A 15,672-nucleotide genomic window follows, 5' to 3' on the forward strand; every position below is an offset into this window, starting at 1 on the left:
ACCTGTAATGGTCTGTCCTGAGGAAACAGCTGCACCACCTCCGGCCTGCCCTGAAGAAACAGCCACCCAATCTCCAGCCTCCCCTGAGGAAAGAGCTTCCTGATCTTCATCCTGCCTGAAGGAAACAACTTCCCAGTCTCCTGTCTCCCCAGACTAGTCCATCATCCAATCTCCTCCTGAAGAAATTAAAACTCCAGTGCCTGCTAAACCTGTAATGACATCCTGGGGAAAACAGCCCTCACTTCTCTGTCTAGAGTGATTAATCTTGCTTCACCAGATGAAACTGCAACAGAGTGCCCTGAGGTAACTGGCTTGAAAGACACTTTCATTGTTCTCAACACCCATGCCCACCACCATCTTTTCTCCAAGACCAATAACTAAGATCACAACAGGGCCCAAAAGGTGAGGTACAAAATGTGACACATGAGGAGGTAGGTTGCATTCCAAAAGAACTATATGAGTTTTCCAATCTATATACACAGAAATCAGTGGAATATGTATGGGAATGGATATAAAGGTATATGATAATGGTGGAAGGAATATTAAGCTGGATCAGGCTGAATTTATTGATATGGGCCCATTAAGCAGAGATTCTGCATTCAATATAGCTCAAGGAGTTAGAAAGGGCATTAACAGTTCATTTGGATGGTTGGCTGAAACATGGGTCAAAAGATGGCAGACATTACCTGAGGTCAAAATGCCAGAACTGCCTTGGTATAATATAGATGAGGAAATCCAGAGGCTTAGAGAGACTGAAATGTTAGAGTAGATTCTCATCACGGAAGACCTGCTCACACAAAGGAATGTCCATAGAACACAACTTTCACCAGAATTTTGAGAAATAAATTTGTGAGACTAGCTCGATCACCCCTGAAGAGCTCTACAGTCGCTCTTCTCAGTAGGTCAAGTATTGCTGTGGGAACTGCTATTACTGAGCTAGAATCCTTAAGACAATGGGGATGATCAAATCCCAAGTTGGCAGAAACCATGTGGTGACTGTTAATCACTACAGACAAGATGGCTGTGGCCACCATAATGGAGAGCAGACTCAAAGCAGCAATTAAAATAATATGACTTGCAGAGAATTGTGGCACTGGGTAGTGGATTATGGGGTACCTAGAAATAAAATAGATGGGCAGTCTACTAAATTCTTGTTTGAATGTATAAGCAGAAGAATTCTAGGCCAAGTAAAAGAAATCTAACTTGAATTACAAAAACAGAGTCATGGCGTCTTAATCAATTCCCAGACTTGAGACAGTTTATAGACCAGAGCAACTTGAATGAGGGGAGGGCTGAGCACCCTTGGGTAAGGACCCTGTACACTGCCCCAAATTTACACTGTTAATCTCCCTTCCATTTTTCTCTAAGGAACCTATGGCCTTTTACTAGAGTAACTGTGCATTAGGGAAAAGAAAATGATCAGATATTTTGAGGCTTATTAGACACTGGCTCAGAAGTGACACTGGTTCCTGGAGAATCAAAATATCACTTTGGTCCACCAGTCAGAGTAAGGGCTTATGGAGGTCAGGTGATCAATGGAATTTTAGCTCAAGTCCCTCTCACAGTGGACCCATTCCAGAATTCATAATCAGAATCAACATACTCAGAAACTGGCAGAATTCCCACATTGGTTTCTTGGCTCATGAAGTGAAGGCTATTATGGAACTGCTCCAGATGTGGTATTGCTTGAGCAAATCAACACATCCCCTGCTACCTGGGAGACAGCTACTCTCTGACAAATGTTTTTTGCTCAATAGTTATTAGTAAGGACCACCAGAAACAATTTGTATTCAGCAAGCAAGGCCAGCAGTATGCCTTCACTGTCCCACCTTAGGGGTATATCAACACTCCAGCCCTATGTCACAATCTTGTCCATAGGGACCCTGATTGTTTTTTCCTCCTACAAGATGTCACACTGGTCCATTATATTGATGATATCCTGCTGACTGGACCTAATGAAGTAGTAACTAGACTTATTGGGGAGGCATTTGTAAGTCAGGGGATGGGAGATTCAATAAAAATACAGAGGCCTTCTACTTCAGTGAAACTTCTAGGTATCTAGTGGTGTGGGAAATGTCAAGATATCCCTTCTAAGGTGAAGGAGAAGCTGTTGCATCTGGCTCCTTCTATGACCAAAAAAGAGCATGAAGTCTAGTTGGCCATTTGGATTTTAGAGGAAACATATTCCTCATTTGGTTGTGCTACTCTGGCCCATTTACTGAGTAATCAAAAAAGCTGCTAGTTTTGAGTACTGACAGGAATAAAAGGAGGCTCTGTAACAGGTCCAGGCTGCTATACAAGCTATTCTGTTACTTAGGCCATATGATCCATCAGATCCAGTGGTGCTGGAAGTGTCAGTGGCAAAAAGAAATGCTACTTAAGAGCCTTTGGCAGGTCCCTATAGGAGAATCACAAAGCAGACCCTTAGGATTTTGGAGTTAAGGCTTACCATCCACTGCTGATAACTACTTTCCTTTGGAGAAACAGCTTTTCATCTCCTACTGGGCCTTATTAGACACTGAATGCTTAATTATAGGTCACCAAGTTAACATGAGACCTGAGCTGCCTATTATGAGCTGGGTGTTGTCTGGCCCACCAAGCCATAAAGTTGGGTGTGCAGAGCAGCACTCCATCATAAAAAGGAAATGGTATATAAAAGACAGGGCTTGAACAGGGCCTGAAGGCACAAGTAAGCTACAAGAGGAAGTGGCCCAAAAGTCCATGGCCCCCACTCCTGCATATTATCTTCTCTTGCCCAGACCAGAGCTATGGCCTCTTGGGGAGTTCCTGAAAGACAGTTGCCTGAGGAAGAGAAAACCTGGGGTCCTGGTTAATAGATGGTACTCCACAATATGCAGGAACCACACCTATAGTGGACAGCTGCAGTACTACAACTCCTTTCTGGGATGTCCTTAAAGGACAGTGGTGAGGGGAAATCCTTCCAGTGAGCAGAATTTCAAGTAGTGTACCTGGTTGATCATTTGCTTGGATGGAAGGGAAACTGGCCAAAGCTGTTTTTGTATAATGACTCATGGTCTGTTGCTAATGGTTTGGCTTCCAAGTCAGGGACTTCGAAGAGGCATTGTTGGAAAATTGGTGACAAAGAGGTCTGAAGAAGAAGTATGTGGATAGACCTTTCTGAGTGGGCAAAAAACATGAAGATATCTGTGTCCCATTTGAATGCTCACCATATGGTGAGTTCAGCGGAGGAAGGTTTTAATAATCAAGTGGCTAAGATGATCTATTCTGTGGCTACAAGTCATCCTCTTTCCCTAGCCACTCCTGCATTGCCCAGTGGGCTTATGAACAAAGTGGACATGGTAGTGGGGATGGTGGTTATGCATGGGGTCAGAAATATGGACTTCCACTAAACAAGGCCAACCTGGCTATGGTCACTGTTGAGGGCCCAACCTGCCAGCAGAAGAGACACATACCCAGTCCCTAATATGGCACCATTCCCCAAGGTGAAGCGCGTGCTACCTGGTGGCAGGTTGATTACACTGGACCACTTTCATTGTGGAAGGGCAGCAAATTGTTTCAACTGGAATAGACATGTACTCTGGATATGGGTTTGCCTTCCCTGCATGCAGTGCTCTTGCCAAAACTACCATCTGTGGACTTATGGAATGCCTTAACCATTGACATAGTATTCCACACACCACTGCTCCTGATCAAGGAACCCACTTCCCAGCAAATGAAATGTGGGAATGGGTACATGCTCATGGAGTTCTTTGGCCTTACCATGTTCCCCATCATTCAAAGGCAGCTAGCTAGGTTGTGAGAACTGTGGAATGGGTGGCATGGTCTTTTGAAGACCCAACTACAGTGCCAACTAGTTGGCAATACCTTGCAGGGCTGAGGCAATGTTCTTCCAGGAGGCTGTGTATGCTCTGAATCAGTCTCCCCTATATGGTGCTATCTCTCCCACAGCCAGAATTCATGGGTCCAGGAATCAAGGGTAGAAATGGGAGTTGCACCACTCACTGTCATCCCTAAGGATCCACTAGAAAAGTTTCGGCTTCCTGTCCCTGAAACCTTAAACTCTGCTAGTCTACAGGTCTTAGTTCCAAATGGAGGAGTGCTCCTACCAGAAGATAAAACAATGATTCCACTGAACTGGAAGTTAAGACTGCCAGAAGGCCACTTTGGGCTTTTCATGCTTCTGAATCAACAGGCAAGGAAGAGGATTACTGTACTGTCTTCTGAATCAACAGGCAAGGAAGGGGTCACTGGTCCTGACTGTCAAGGGGAAATAGGACTGCAACTAAACAATGGCGGTAAAGAACAGTTTTTCTGGAATACAGGAGATCCCCTTGGGCATCTCTTAGTAGTACCATGCCCTGTGATTAAAGTCAACGGAAAATTGCAACAACCCAATCTAGGCAGGACTACTAATAGCCCAAAAACTTCAGGAATGAAGGTTTGGGTCACCCCACTCGGCAAAACACTATGGCCAACTGAAGTGCTTGCTGAGGATAGAAGGAACATGGAATGGGTAGTGGAAATATAGTGATAAAAATGAGCTACAACCATGTGACTAGTTACAGAAATGAGGACTGTGATGGTATAATTCTTTCTTCCCTGTTTTGTCATGAGTATGTTTGTATTTGTACATAAAATAAATATCTTACTTTTTTCTTATCATATGACATAAGTTGTATTGTTTATGTTATGTTATAGTATTTAAGTTATAGAATATCAAGTTTAAGAGTGAATGCTACCTATTTTGGAGAGATTTAGAGTATTTCCAGTTGTATGCAGGACAGTTGAGAATTATTAAATGAAACGTGTGTGCTAGTATTTTATTTAGAAATTAAGCATGTTTCAAGGTGATGTGCCAAGTTGACAAGGGGTGGACTGTGATGGTTAGGTTCTGGGGTCAACATGTCTAGGTGATGATGCCCAGTTGTTCAGTCAGGCAAGCAATGGCCTAACCATTGCTGCAAGGATATGTCGTGGCTGGTTGTTAAATCAGAGACTGGTTTACTAAGTCATCAGTCAGATGACTGAAGCTGTGTCTAATCACATCTATGCTCCACTAAGCGTGTGCCTTCCACAAATGTGATAATCCAATCAGATGGGTTTGAGCCGATCAGTTGAAGACTTTTTTTTTTTTTTTTTTTTTAAAGGAAAGACAGAGAGAAGGAAGGAAGGATAGAAGGAAGGAAGGAAGGAAGAAAGGGAAACATCCTTTTTAAACATTTTCTTGTTTTATTGTATTTTGTTTCTCCGTTTTTGTTACATGGGCTGGGGCCGGGAATCGAACCGAGGTCCTCCGGCATAGCAGGCAAGCACCTTGCCCGCTGAGCCACCGCGGCCCGCCCAGTTGAAGACTTTTAAGGGAGAAAAGAGAGGCTTCATTTTTTCTTCAGTCAGCAAGACTGAAGACTGAGTTCACTGAGACCCTTCATCAAAGCTGTCAGCTTCATAGCCTGCCCTATGGTTTCTGGACTCTTGTATTCCCACAATTGTGTGAGACAACTTTATTAATCCTATATTTACAGATTATGTCCTGTTGGTTCTGTTTCTCTAGAGAACCCTGACTAATACAACATCCATAAATGATCTGGATGAGATTTTGCACTAACCATTGTTTCTAAAGTGACTTAAGGCTTTTTGAATATTGTGATGGAATGAATGTATTTACACATAGAAAGGATATTTGTTTTTGGAATCCAGTTGTGGAAGGTGGTGTTTTGAAGCTGCATGTACCCCAGAAAAACATGTTTAAATTTAATCCATTTCTCTGTGTGTATATACATTGTAAGTAGGATCACTTTTAATGAGACAAGTTTAGTCGTGAATGAAGTGACCCACTTCATTCCAGTCCTTAATCCTACTACTGGAGTCCTTTATAAACAGAATGACATTCAGACAAAGAGAGAATGAGCCAGGGAAGCAAGAAGCTGAAATCAACAAAAATCAGAAGATAAGGGAAAGATCAACAGATGCCACCATGTGCCTTGCTATGTGGCAGAGGAGCCAAGGATCAGTGGCAGCCAATCTTCGGGAAGAATGTACTGCCTTGAGGATTTCTTCATTTGAACTTCTAACTGGACTGTATCCGTAAGTGAATAAATTATCATTGTTTAAGCCAACCATATCATCGTATCTTCTTGGAGCAGCTTAGGAAACAAAAATACCCAGTTACTTCCTCTATGAAGTGGGGAAAACAGGAGCTACTTCATGAGGTGACAGAGCAGGGCTTGGGAGGTAGTAAATGATTATTAAATAGTAACTGCTATTATTATTCCTGTCATCATCTTCCTCATAATAACTGACATTTATTAAGTATCCACTAGATACCAGCACCATGCTAAGTGCTTTGATTATTTCATTCAATCCACACAACAGGTTTATAAATTAAGGATTAAGATTTTAGGTTGAGAAATTCTAATTACATAACATTTGGTACATGGTAAGCACTGCTGAACTACCACTAACCTTTTTAAAAATTTAATAATAAGGTATACAATCCAAAATTTAGTACAGTAATATCTGGTTCCTGTTTTTCTTTTATCAGGGTCATAAATTTAAGCCCAATATCAGACGGCAATATATCCTTGTTTACAAGAAACAAAGTCTACCAATCACCAGTAGTTGCCATAACTTTAGAACTTTGTATTATGTAAGTTGGATAATCATTCTAAGTTCTGATGAAAGGAACTGAGATTTTTTTTAATCAAGGCAGCTATATTCCACATTATAATGAAGGTTCCTGGAACAATGTTCATTTATGATCAGTGGTTCATAAATGCAATGAAAGTCATGGGTCCTTTTCTCCAGATAAAGAATACACAATTATAAAATATAGCTCAAAACTTTAGAGAGGCATATGGAGTTCAGAATGAGAATCTGCCTTACAGGATTGGGAGTCTGGCTTTTACCTCTTAGTATCTGTTCTAGCTTGCTAGCTGCCAGAATGCAACACAACAGAGATGGATTGGCTTTCAATAAAAGGGGATTTAGTTAACATATAGTTCCTCAGAGGAAAGGCAGATAACTTTCAACTGAGGTTCTTTCTTACGTGGGAAGGCACAAGGCGATCTCTGCTGGCCTTCTCTCCAGACCTCTGGGTTCCAACAACTTTCCCCGGGGTGATTCCTTTCTGCATCCCCAAAGGTCTGGGCTGAGCTGCGAGCGCTGAGATGAGGAATGCTGAGCTGCTTTGGCTGTGCTACACTGAGTCTCTCATTTAAGCACCAGCCAATTAAATCATACATCATTCACTGCAGCAGGCACACCTCCCAGCAGACTGAAGATGTAATCAGCAACAGATGAGGTTCATGTACCATTGGTTCATGTCCGCAGCAACAAAACTAGATGCCTCACCTGGCCAAGTTGACAGCTGAATCTAACTACCACGGGATTAAAAAGTATCCCATTTTAACTTTCTGCACACCTCCTAGCAGACTGAAGATGTAATCAGCAACAGATGAGGTTCATGTACCATTGGTTCATGTCAGCACCAACAAAACTAGATGCCGTCACCTGGCCAAGTTGACAGCTGAATCTAACTACCAATGGGATAAAAAGTATCCCATTTTAACTTTCTGATATTCAATAATTTAAAAATGAATCTGTAATATTTAAATACTTATTATCATATTAAAAGGGTTATCTTCAGCCACTATTAGTTTTAAACAAACCATCCAATAAGTGTTCATACTGAAAAGGGCAAGTTTCACATTACCAGAGTGAAATAATATTTTGAAATGGGGAAAAAAGGTAAATCTTAAGGTGAGAGAGAAACAAACAGGTCAGACAAAATTTACAGCATTAAGGAAGATTTTACGCCATACTGTACAGTTTCTAAACTCAGTCTATTGTGAATATAGAATTAAGATGTAAATACTAGTGATCTTCACCCTATTATTATTTCTTCCTCCTAAAAGAAAAGTCTAAGAACAGTACATTTTCTAAATCTCACCTGTTATTAGTTAAAAATAAGCACACAACAAACTATAGTATGTAATAATGGATATTAGGTATTAATGTATGGTACATGTTTCTACAAAGATAAAACAGTAATCTAAAATCTTTTTTAACCAATAATTATTAAAGAGCTTACCATTTGGGGGGTCCCGTCTTTTCTCTGTTAGAAAATAAAAGGGTATTATTAGACAAATATAATACAACATCAACATAAAAATAATTTTCAGAATTTAAATTAACTGTGTCTTATTCTAAGTTCACGTACAGGCAATTAAAGGTATTTGGAGGAATTGACCTTTGAACAGACATCTGAATGAAGTAAGAGAGGGAATAATTATATGCAAAGGTTTTTAGGAGAGAAAAGTATGGAAGAACATCATGAAGTCTGAACTAGCGTGACTCAGAGGAAAGTGGAAGGAAATAAGTCAGAAGGAGAGAGCCAGGGGCTGGTTCACAGATTTTATTCAATACGTTAGGAAGTTCTTAAAGATTCTGAATAGGGCAAGTGAATGATCTGATGATCTATGTTTTGAAAAGTTTGCGCTGGCTACTATTTGGAAAAGAGATAGCAGGGTAGCTAAAGTGAAAGCAAGGAGACCAGTCATGGAAGTATGGCAGGCATCCAGATGATAGATGATAATGGCTTGAATTAGTGTGATAGCAGTAAAGGGAGGGATAAATAGTTTCAAAACATATTTTTGAAGGTAGAGCTGCTGGACTCACTGATAGGATTTAGAGGGGACGACAGTGAACCTGAATGACTAGACAGAACAAGCGTCTTTACTGAGATGAGAAAGACTACAAGAGGAATAGGAACAGGTTCAGAAAAGGAATAGGAACAGGACTGAGTGGGGCTGGTTTTGAGAGTGGGAGACAAGGAGTAAGTGTTTTGTTTGGTCATGTTAAATTTGAAGGTTATTTTGACACTCAACTTGAGTAGACAGAGTCTGAAGGTCAGGGGTGGTCAATACTGAAGATAAAACAATGGGAGTCATCAGGACATAGAGAATGAAAATACTTAGAAAAGACTGAGCACTAGGACAGACACCCCCCCCCCCCCCCAAATACTAAAAAAGTTAAAGCCAATTAGAAGGGAAAATTGGGAACATTTCTATCAATTCTTTGCATTCATATTCTTATAAATCAGGCTTTCTCAAAGCAAGACACTGTTTTGGCTTTAAGGAAGAATTTCAAAGAAATATAATTTCTACAAATTTTCTAATATAAAATTTTCTGAAATTCTAAAAGAAATACACATGATCTACTTAAAATGATTTTATAAATAAGCACAATCTAAAAATCATAAATATTTAATTGGGGGATGAATTACAAAAAATCCTAGCAACGGGAAATAATACATGTATTACTCCATATCGTGATCTGATGAAGTAACTTTCTAAAACATTTGAAGTAGCTTTTCTTATTTATGTGAAAAAATGCCAATCTTCAGTTTCTAAAGTACTGTTGTTACTTCCACATCCAGACAAGAAGTACTTCTTAAAGTGATGGATGAATCAAATGTGAAAATCTATTGGGATAAATACAAAGCACAGAGTTTAAGTTCTAAGCAACAATTACTTAGGTCTATGACACTATCCTGGCTTGAAAGCAATTCACGTACAGAAAAAAAAGGGTGATGCTTGGTTGAACAAAGCAGAATGAAAGCTATCAGTGTGAGGTATTTACTAGAAATGTTAGCAAAACAGTATTTAATTAATTAATCAAGGGAAATTATAATATCACAGTACTAGTCAGTCTGTATTTGGAGTATTGTGTTTAAATGTGGACACCATATTTTGAAGATTCAGAGCACAGTACTCAGGGTAATAAGTCTATAAACTGAATCATGTGAAGAATGCTTCAAGAAACTGGAGCTAGTTAGACTGAAGAAGTGAAAGCATATGGAGACATGATAGATCACTCCCAATATAAAAATGGCCATTATGAGGAAAAGCTGCTTCAAAAGTTGGACCCCATGGGTCTAAGTTAAAGAGAGGCAAAAACTGGAGTTTGACCCAGCATGAAGGGTTACTGAATGATGAATCAGCTTCCTACTTAATATACTTCACAAAATATAAAATATTTTGAAAAATTAAGTCAGTAGACATGGAATTTTATCAACACAAAAAATGGGTCCTTCAGAAAATCTGAAAAAATGAGTTCTCAATAAAAATACTTCTTTTAAGGTAGGCATTGGCTAACTTTTTCTGTAAAGGGCTAGACAGTAAAGAGTTTAGGCTATGAAGACCACACAGTCTCTGTTGTAACTCAAAGTGTTGTAGCAAGAAAGTAGCCACAGACAATGTATAAAGAAATGAGAGAAGCTGTTAACAAAAATAGGTGGTGGAACAGATTTGGTCTTTGAGCTTTGTTTTCTGGATAATATTTTAATAATTAAAAAAAAAATAGTTACCAGATTTCCTTTGCCGACGGACCAATAGGTCTGTAACTGCTTTTCGGAATTTTTTTGCTTCCTCTTCATTGGCAAAATTAAGAGCAACTTGACAAGTCTGAAATAGTTTTGTAAAACGAGTAAACAACAAAATGCACAAATTTTGCTTTATATAAAAAAAATATAATGACCAACAGAAGTACATTTCTGAGGCAGGAAAGGATAACTTTATTATCAGACAAAAAATTAGTTTATGATCTGATTAATTAACACATGGAGGTAAAAAGCATGGAAAAGGTAAAATAAAAGAATACCATTAGAAAAATAACCTATCATAGTAGATACCTATATATTAAATTGAATACTTCACCTTCAGCAAAAAATATAAATAGTAAACTGAACTCACTATGGCTTTGAAAATAACATGGATTACAAAAGGCAAACCTTGGAAAAGTTAGTCAAACACAGGCTAACTCCATCTTTATTAGCTTATGTTTTTATTTCACAGCCCAATTATACGTAGTATTTAAATTACAACCTGAAAATTCAGGTAAATTATTAAAAATGTAGAAATACTGACATTATTTATCATGCCATTTAATGCCACATGCAAATAATATATATTTATATCCTATAATGAAAAATGTGAATACTTAAAGAATGCTTTCTGAAGAGATGGATATGTCATTTAGTCCAACCTTTTTTCATCATCGAAGAAAATTTAGGAAATGTAAATATTTAAAATAAAGAAATTAAAATCATCTCTAATCTAGTCACTCAGCTAATTCCTGTGAGCATTTGTTATAGAAATCCTTCCAACACTTTCCCAAGCATATGCAATTAATTTTTTATTCTGTCCCTATTACTTCCCATACTACCCCAAATCCCCTACGAGGCCTCATTTACTATATTTTAGCAAGCTTCTAGGTCATGAACTATTCCTCCACAAAATAAACTGAATTGTTATAATATTTAATATTTAAAAGTCACAATGGATTATTGGACATTTAAGATTTCATTTTTATAGATAAGGAAAATAAGGCCCAGAGAGTTAAACACAGTTAAGAAAGAGAGAGATAATGAAAAATACAAATCTCTTTTCTATAATAGCAAACTACATTTACATTATTCTTTGAAAGCATTTTTCCCCTTAAAACCTTACCCATCTCTTCTTATGTAGCTATAAGATATTTGAAAAACTTTTATAAGTAAAATAATTATTTCTATTTCATACAATATTTACACATCATGGACAAATGTAAAAGCAATTACACTAAGTAGGGCAATAAAGGAAAATATGACTTACATCTCCAGCAAAGGTATGAAAATATCCTCTAGGACTATTATACACAAAATTATAGTAGAGCTCTTGTTCCCACAATAGTTTCCCATCCTAGAAAAAGGTAAGAAATAAGAATTTATCAAAAAGATCATCTCTAGGAATGAAGCAAAGCAAATAGCTCATATTAATGGAGTAGTTTATATTAACGGTAGCTTTCATATACATATATATAAATGTAGAACATGTCAGTAACATATAACCTAATTTTATCTATAACTTCTTAATAAAACAGTAAACACTGGATAAAGTTTCTTTTATAAAACCTACATACCAAGTAAGTTTAATTTAGTATGCTAAGATATAATATCGTTAGTTAATCATTCCCAAATAATCTGGTCAAACATGTAATTAGAAATTACTAGATCATCAATGGTGTGCAGAAGAAGAAGGATACTTTTGTAAATGTGCTGATTACCAATGCATAGTCCAATAAGCAATATTTAGAATATTTGCTATCAAATATTACAGGGATATTTGGAATATTTCATGCTCTTTTCCTCAGTTCTGTAGAAGCTCATTAATAACTTCTGAATTTCTAACTTTTGTAGGGTGGCCTCCTAATTAAACATTGGTATAAGTAGAATAAACTACTTCAGAAAGAGATTGATGAATAAAGCCCACCAAGGTTAAACAATGGACAGAAGAGCCATGGAAGGTTGCCATACCTATGCCCAAAGTATAAAAAATACATTTAATATCTAGGGGGATATTTGCAAGTGTTTAGCAGTGGTTATCAATAACTGGAAATGAGTGGTTAACGACACATAATCACAGTCCTATTCTGAAATGCAAGGTCTGACACATGACAATTTTAAATATTATAAAGATACTAGGTACATACATTATGAACATGGTAACAGAGTTCCTTTTTTTCTCAATAGAGTTACATGTATATTCCATTTCTAAACAGTGCTTCACAGTGGTGATAAGAAACAGATCAAAGCACTAGGAATCTCTTTCAAACTATGCATGAGTTTTAGTCTGCGAGAGCTGACAGAATACAACACGCCAGAGATGGATTAGCTTTTAATAAAAGGGGATTTATTTAGCTAAAAACATATAATCCCTTCAGAGGAAAGGCAGCTAACTTTCATCTGAAGTTCTCTCTTAAAAAAGAAGGCACAGGGCAATCTCTGCTTGCCTTCTCTCCAGGCCTCTGGGTTCCAACAGTTTTCCCCAGGGCGATTCCTTTCTGCATCTCCAAAGATCTGGGCTGAGCTGTGAGTGCAGAGATGAGATATGCTGAGCTGCTTGGGCTGTGCTGCATTGAGCTCTCTCTCATTTAAGCATCCAGCCAATTAAGTCAAACATCATTCATTGCAGCAGGCACTCCCCTAGATGACTGCAGATGTAATCAGCAACAGAGGAGCTTCACATGCAATGGACTCATGTCCACAGCAATAGAACTAGGCATCTTCACCTGGTAAAGTTGACACCTGAACCTCACTACCACAGCATGTGTTTCCCATCCCCCAGTATCACTGCATGGTAAATCACCATTAGTATAAGAATATGTCACATCTCTCACCTGTCTTGGGATAAGAAGAAATGGATGTTAAGAAGTGTTCATTTTAAAGTGCAGTACTTTAAGTTTCATATTTTTTATTTTTACATGGGCAGGCACCGGGAATCGAACCCGGGTTCTCTGGCATCGCAGGCAAGCATTCCTGCCTGCTGAGCCACCGTGGCCCGCCCTAAGTTTCATATTTTAATCTCAGGCAAACAGTGCAACACACACAGATGGTTATCCTATTTTACAAGTAAAGAAGTTAAGGCCCAGAGACATAAGAAAGGTTGATTACAGCCAGAGTAAATATGGTCAGCAAGTTCAAGGCTAGCTTTTGATTTTCTTTTGCTTGGTTTCTGTAATTATGATTCAATTATATTTCTTGCCACATTTAAAAATGGCTTAACTATGGAAAGGTTTCAAAAGAAATAACACAGACTTCACTTCAGCAAAATAATTACTTTTATGGTAACTATAAAGATGAATCGCTGACAAAGGGCATCCAAATTAGGACACAGTGAATTCATGATTTAGAGTGAAGGACATAGAACACTAAAAATCTGAATGTATCTTGTTGAAAAGTAACATAAAGAAAAATGGGTATGATTTCTGGAAAGATGGCAGAGTGGGGTAGGTTGCTCTGTAGAACAAGACAGGGGACAGGGAAAAAAATGCCTGAGTCTGCAATAATAGAAGAAGGTCTTTAATATTTCATAGGGAAGAGAGAGGCAGGGAGATCAAGATGGGGAGAGCAGGGTAGGTCTGACTGGCAGTGACCTCCACTGTGGGCGGACAGCAGCACGTGGGAAGTGTGGATCTGAGGGCACTGGCTGTCCCTCCACTCCAGCCTGCCCCTGCTGCTGGCGGGAGAAACCTCCCCGTGCAGTTTCATAGCCAGCAGTGCCAGTGGGAAGCCCAGAGTACTGTCTAACCATCCAGCTGCAAAGAGCTGTACTCCCAGGTACTGGAGGCAGTTGCATGGCTGGGCACTGCAAATGGCTGTCCTGTTGAGTCATGTGAACAGCAGATTCACTGGGCATTGCAATCAGCTATTCCTGGGCACTACTGTCAGCTCCCCCATCCTGCTGCTGTGCCCTGGGAGCAGCCCCCACCGTGCAAGCCATTTTCCCAGAGGCCACTGCAGTTGGGGAGGAGGCCACTGTAGTTGGGGAGGAGGCACATTAGGAGCATCACCTTCTGAGGAGGTAAGTGAAAGAAGTGGTAAGTGCTGTCTGGCAACTCCCTATCTGTCTGTTTTTCTTTTTTGAATATATTTTTTCTATGTTTTGTTATTATATTATTTATTTCTGTTTCTATTTTTATTGATTTTTAAGTGTTTATTTACTATTATTGTTTTTATTTTCTCTCCCTTTTGTGGGCATGAGTCTGAGTTCATCCCAATGTATCTTCAGTGTCTCCTTCTGATCTCAGGGCCTGCTATTGCTGAGGCATGTTTTTATTATTTGTGTCAGTTTGAATCTGTTGTGTACCCCAAAAAAGCCAAGTTCTTTAATCCTCATTCAATGGTGCTGGGAGGTTTTTGATTGTTTCCATGGAGATGTGTCTCTACCCATTCAAGATGGGGATGCTTCCTTTAAGAGGGAATCATTTTGGAGAAAGCTTTAGAGCCACCAGAAATGACAGAGCCCTAGGGAAGTCACTGAAGACTGCTGGAGAGAAAGCTAGCAGACACTGCGAGGGGCCTTTCCAGCTGAGAGAGAAACCCTGAATATTACTGGCCTTCTTGAAACAAGGTATCTTTCCTTGGATGCCTTAGATTGGACATTTTCATAGCCAAGCTTTAATTTGGACATTTTCACAGCCTTAGAACATGTAACTTCGCAACTTAATATATTCTTCTTTTTAAAAGCTGTTCCATTTCTGGTATATCGCATTCTCGCAGCTTACAAACTAGAACATTAGTATTATTTTCATATATTTTCTTATTTTATTTTTTGGGGAGGTGAGGGTGGGGGCTTATGGGCCAGGACTCAAGCCCAGGTCTCCCATGTAGCAGATGGGTATTCTGTCACTGAACTACCCATGTACCCCTGCCTAGCTTTTAAAAGACCTTTATGTAGAATTGTGTATCCCATGAGATCCAGTCCTTTTTTAGTGGGGAACTACCAAGTAAATACAGGTAAATATACAACTTTAGACAAATGAAGGAAACCAACTTACAAAATAACCTTATTAAGATAATCAAATGCCTCGAATATAAAAGAAAACCACAAAGCACATGAAGATCCAAGCAGAAATGGTCCAGTCAAATGACCAAATCAAAATACTGGAAGGGACACAGAATATAGAACAACTACTCATGGATATTTATAAAGAAATAAAGGATATCAGGAAGACACTAGAAGAGCATAAAGAAGAATTCTAAAGACTAAATAGAAAAATAGCAGATCTGATAGAGATGAAAGATGTAGTAGACCAAATAAGAAATATACTAGGGACACACAATAGCAGATTTGAAGAAGCAGAAGGAAGAAT

At 38.8% G+C, this 15,672-nt stretch overlaps 1 protein-coding gene across 1 annotated transcript in view; it reads right to left on the reverse strand.

The window, feature by feature from the left end:
- WASL (WASP like actin nucleation promoting factor) overlaps nt 1–15,672 on the reverse strand; it is a 90,578-nt gene that overhangs the window by 28,113 nt on the left and 46,793 nt on the right. Inside the window, exons 3-5 of the mRNA XM_077122112.1 lie at nt 11,634–11,720; nt 10,349–10,445; nt 8,072–8,095 (exon numbers count right to left, since the gene is read on the reverse strand). Of these exons, the coding sequence (XP_076978227.1) occupies nt 8,072–8,095; nt 10,349–10,445; nt 11,634–11,720 (208 nt within the window). The remainder of the gene's footprint in view (nt 1–8,071; nt 8,096–10,348; nt 10,446–11,633; nt 11,721–15,672) is intronic.

This window comes from Tamandua tetradactyla, chromosome 1, assembly GCF_023851605.1.
Source record: "Tamandua tetradactyla isolate mTamTet1 chromosome 1, mTamTet1.pri, whole genome shotgun sequence".
Classification (NCBI taxonomy): Eukaryota; Metazoa; Chordata; class Mammalia; order Pilosa; family Myrmecophagidae; genus Tamandua; species Tamandua tetradactyla.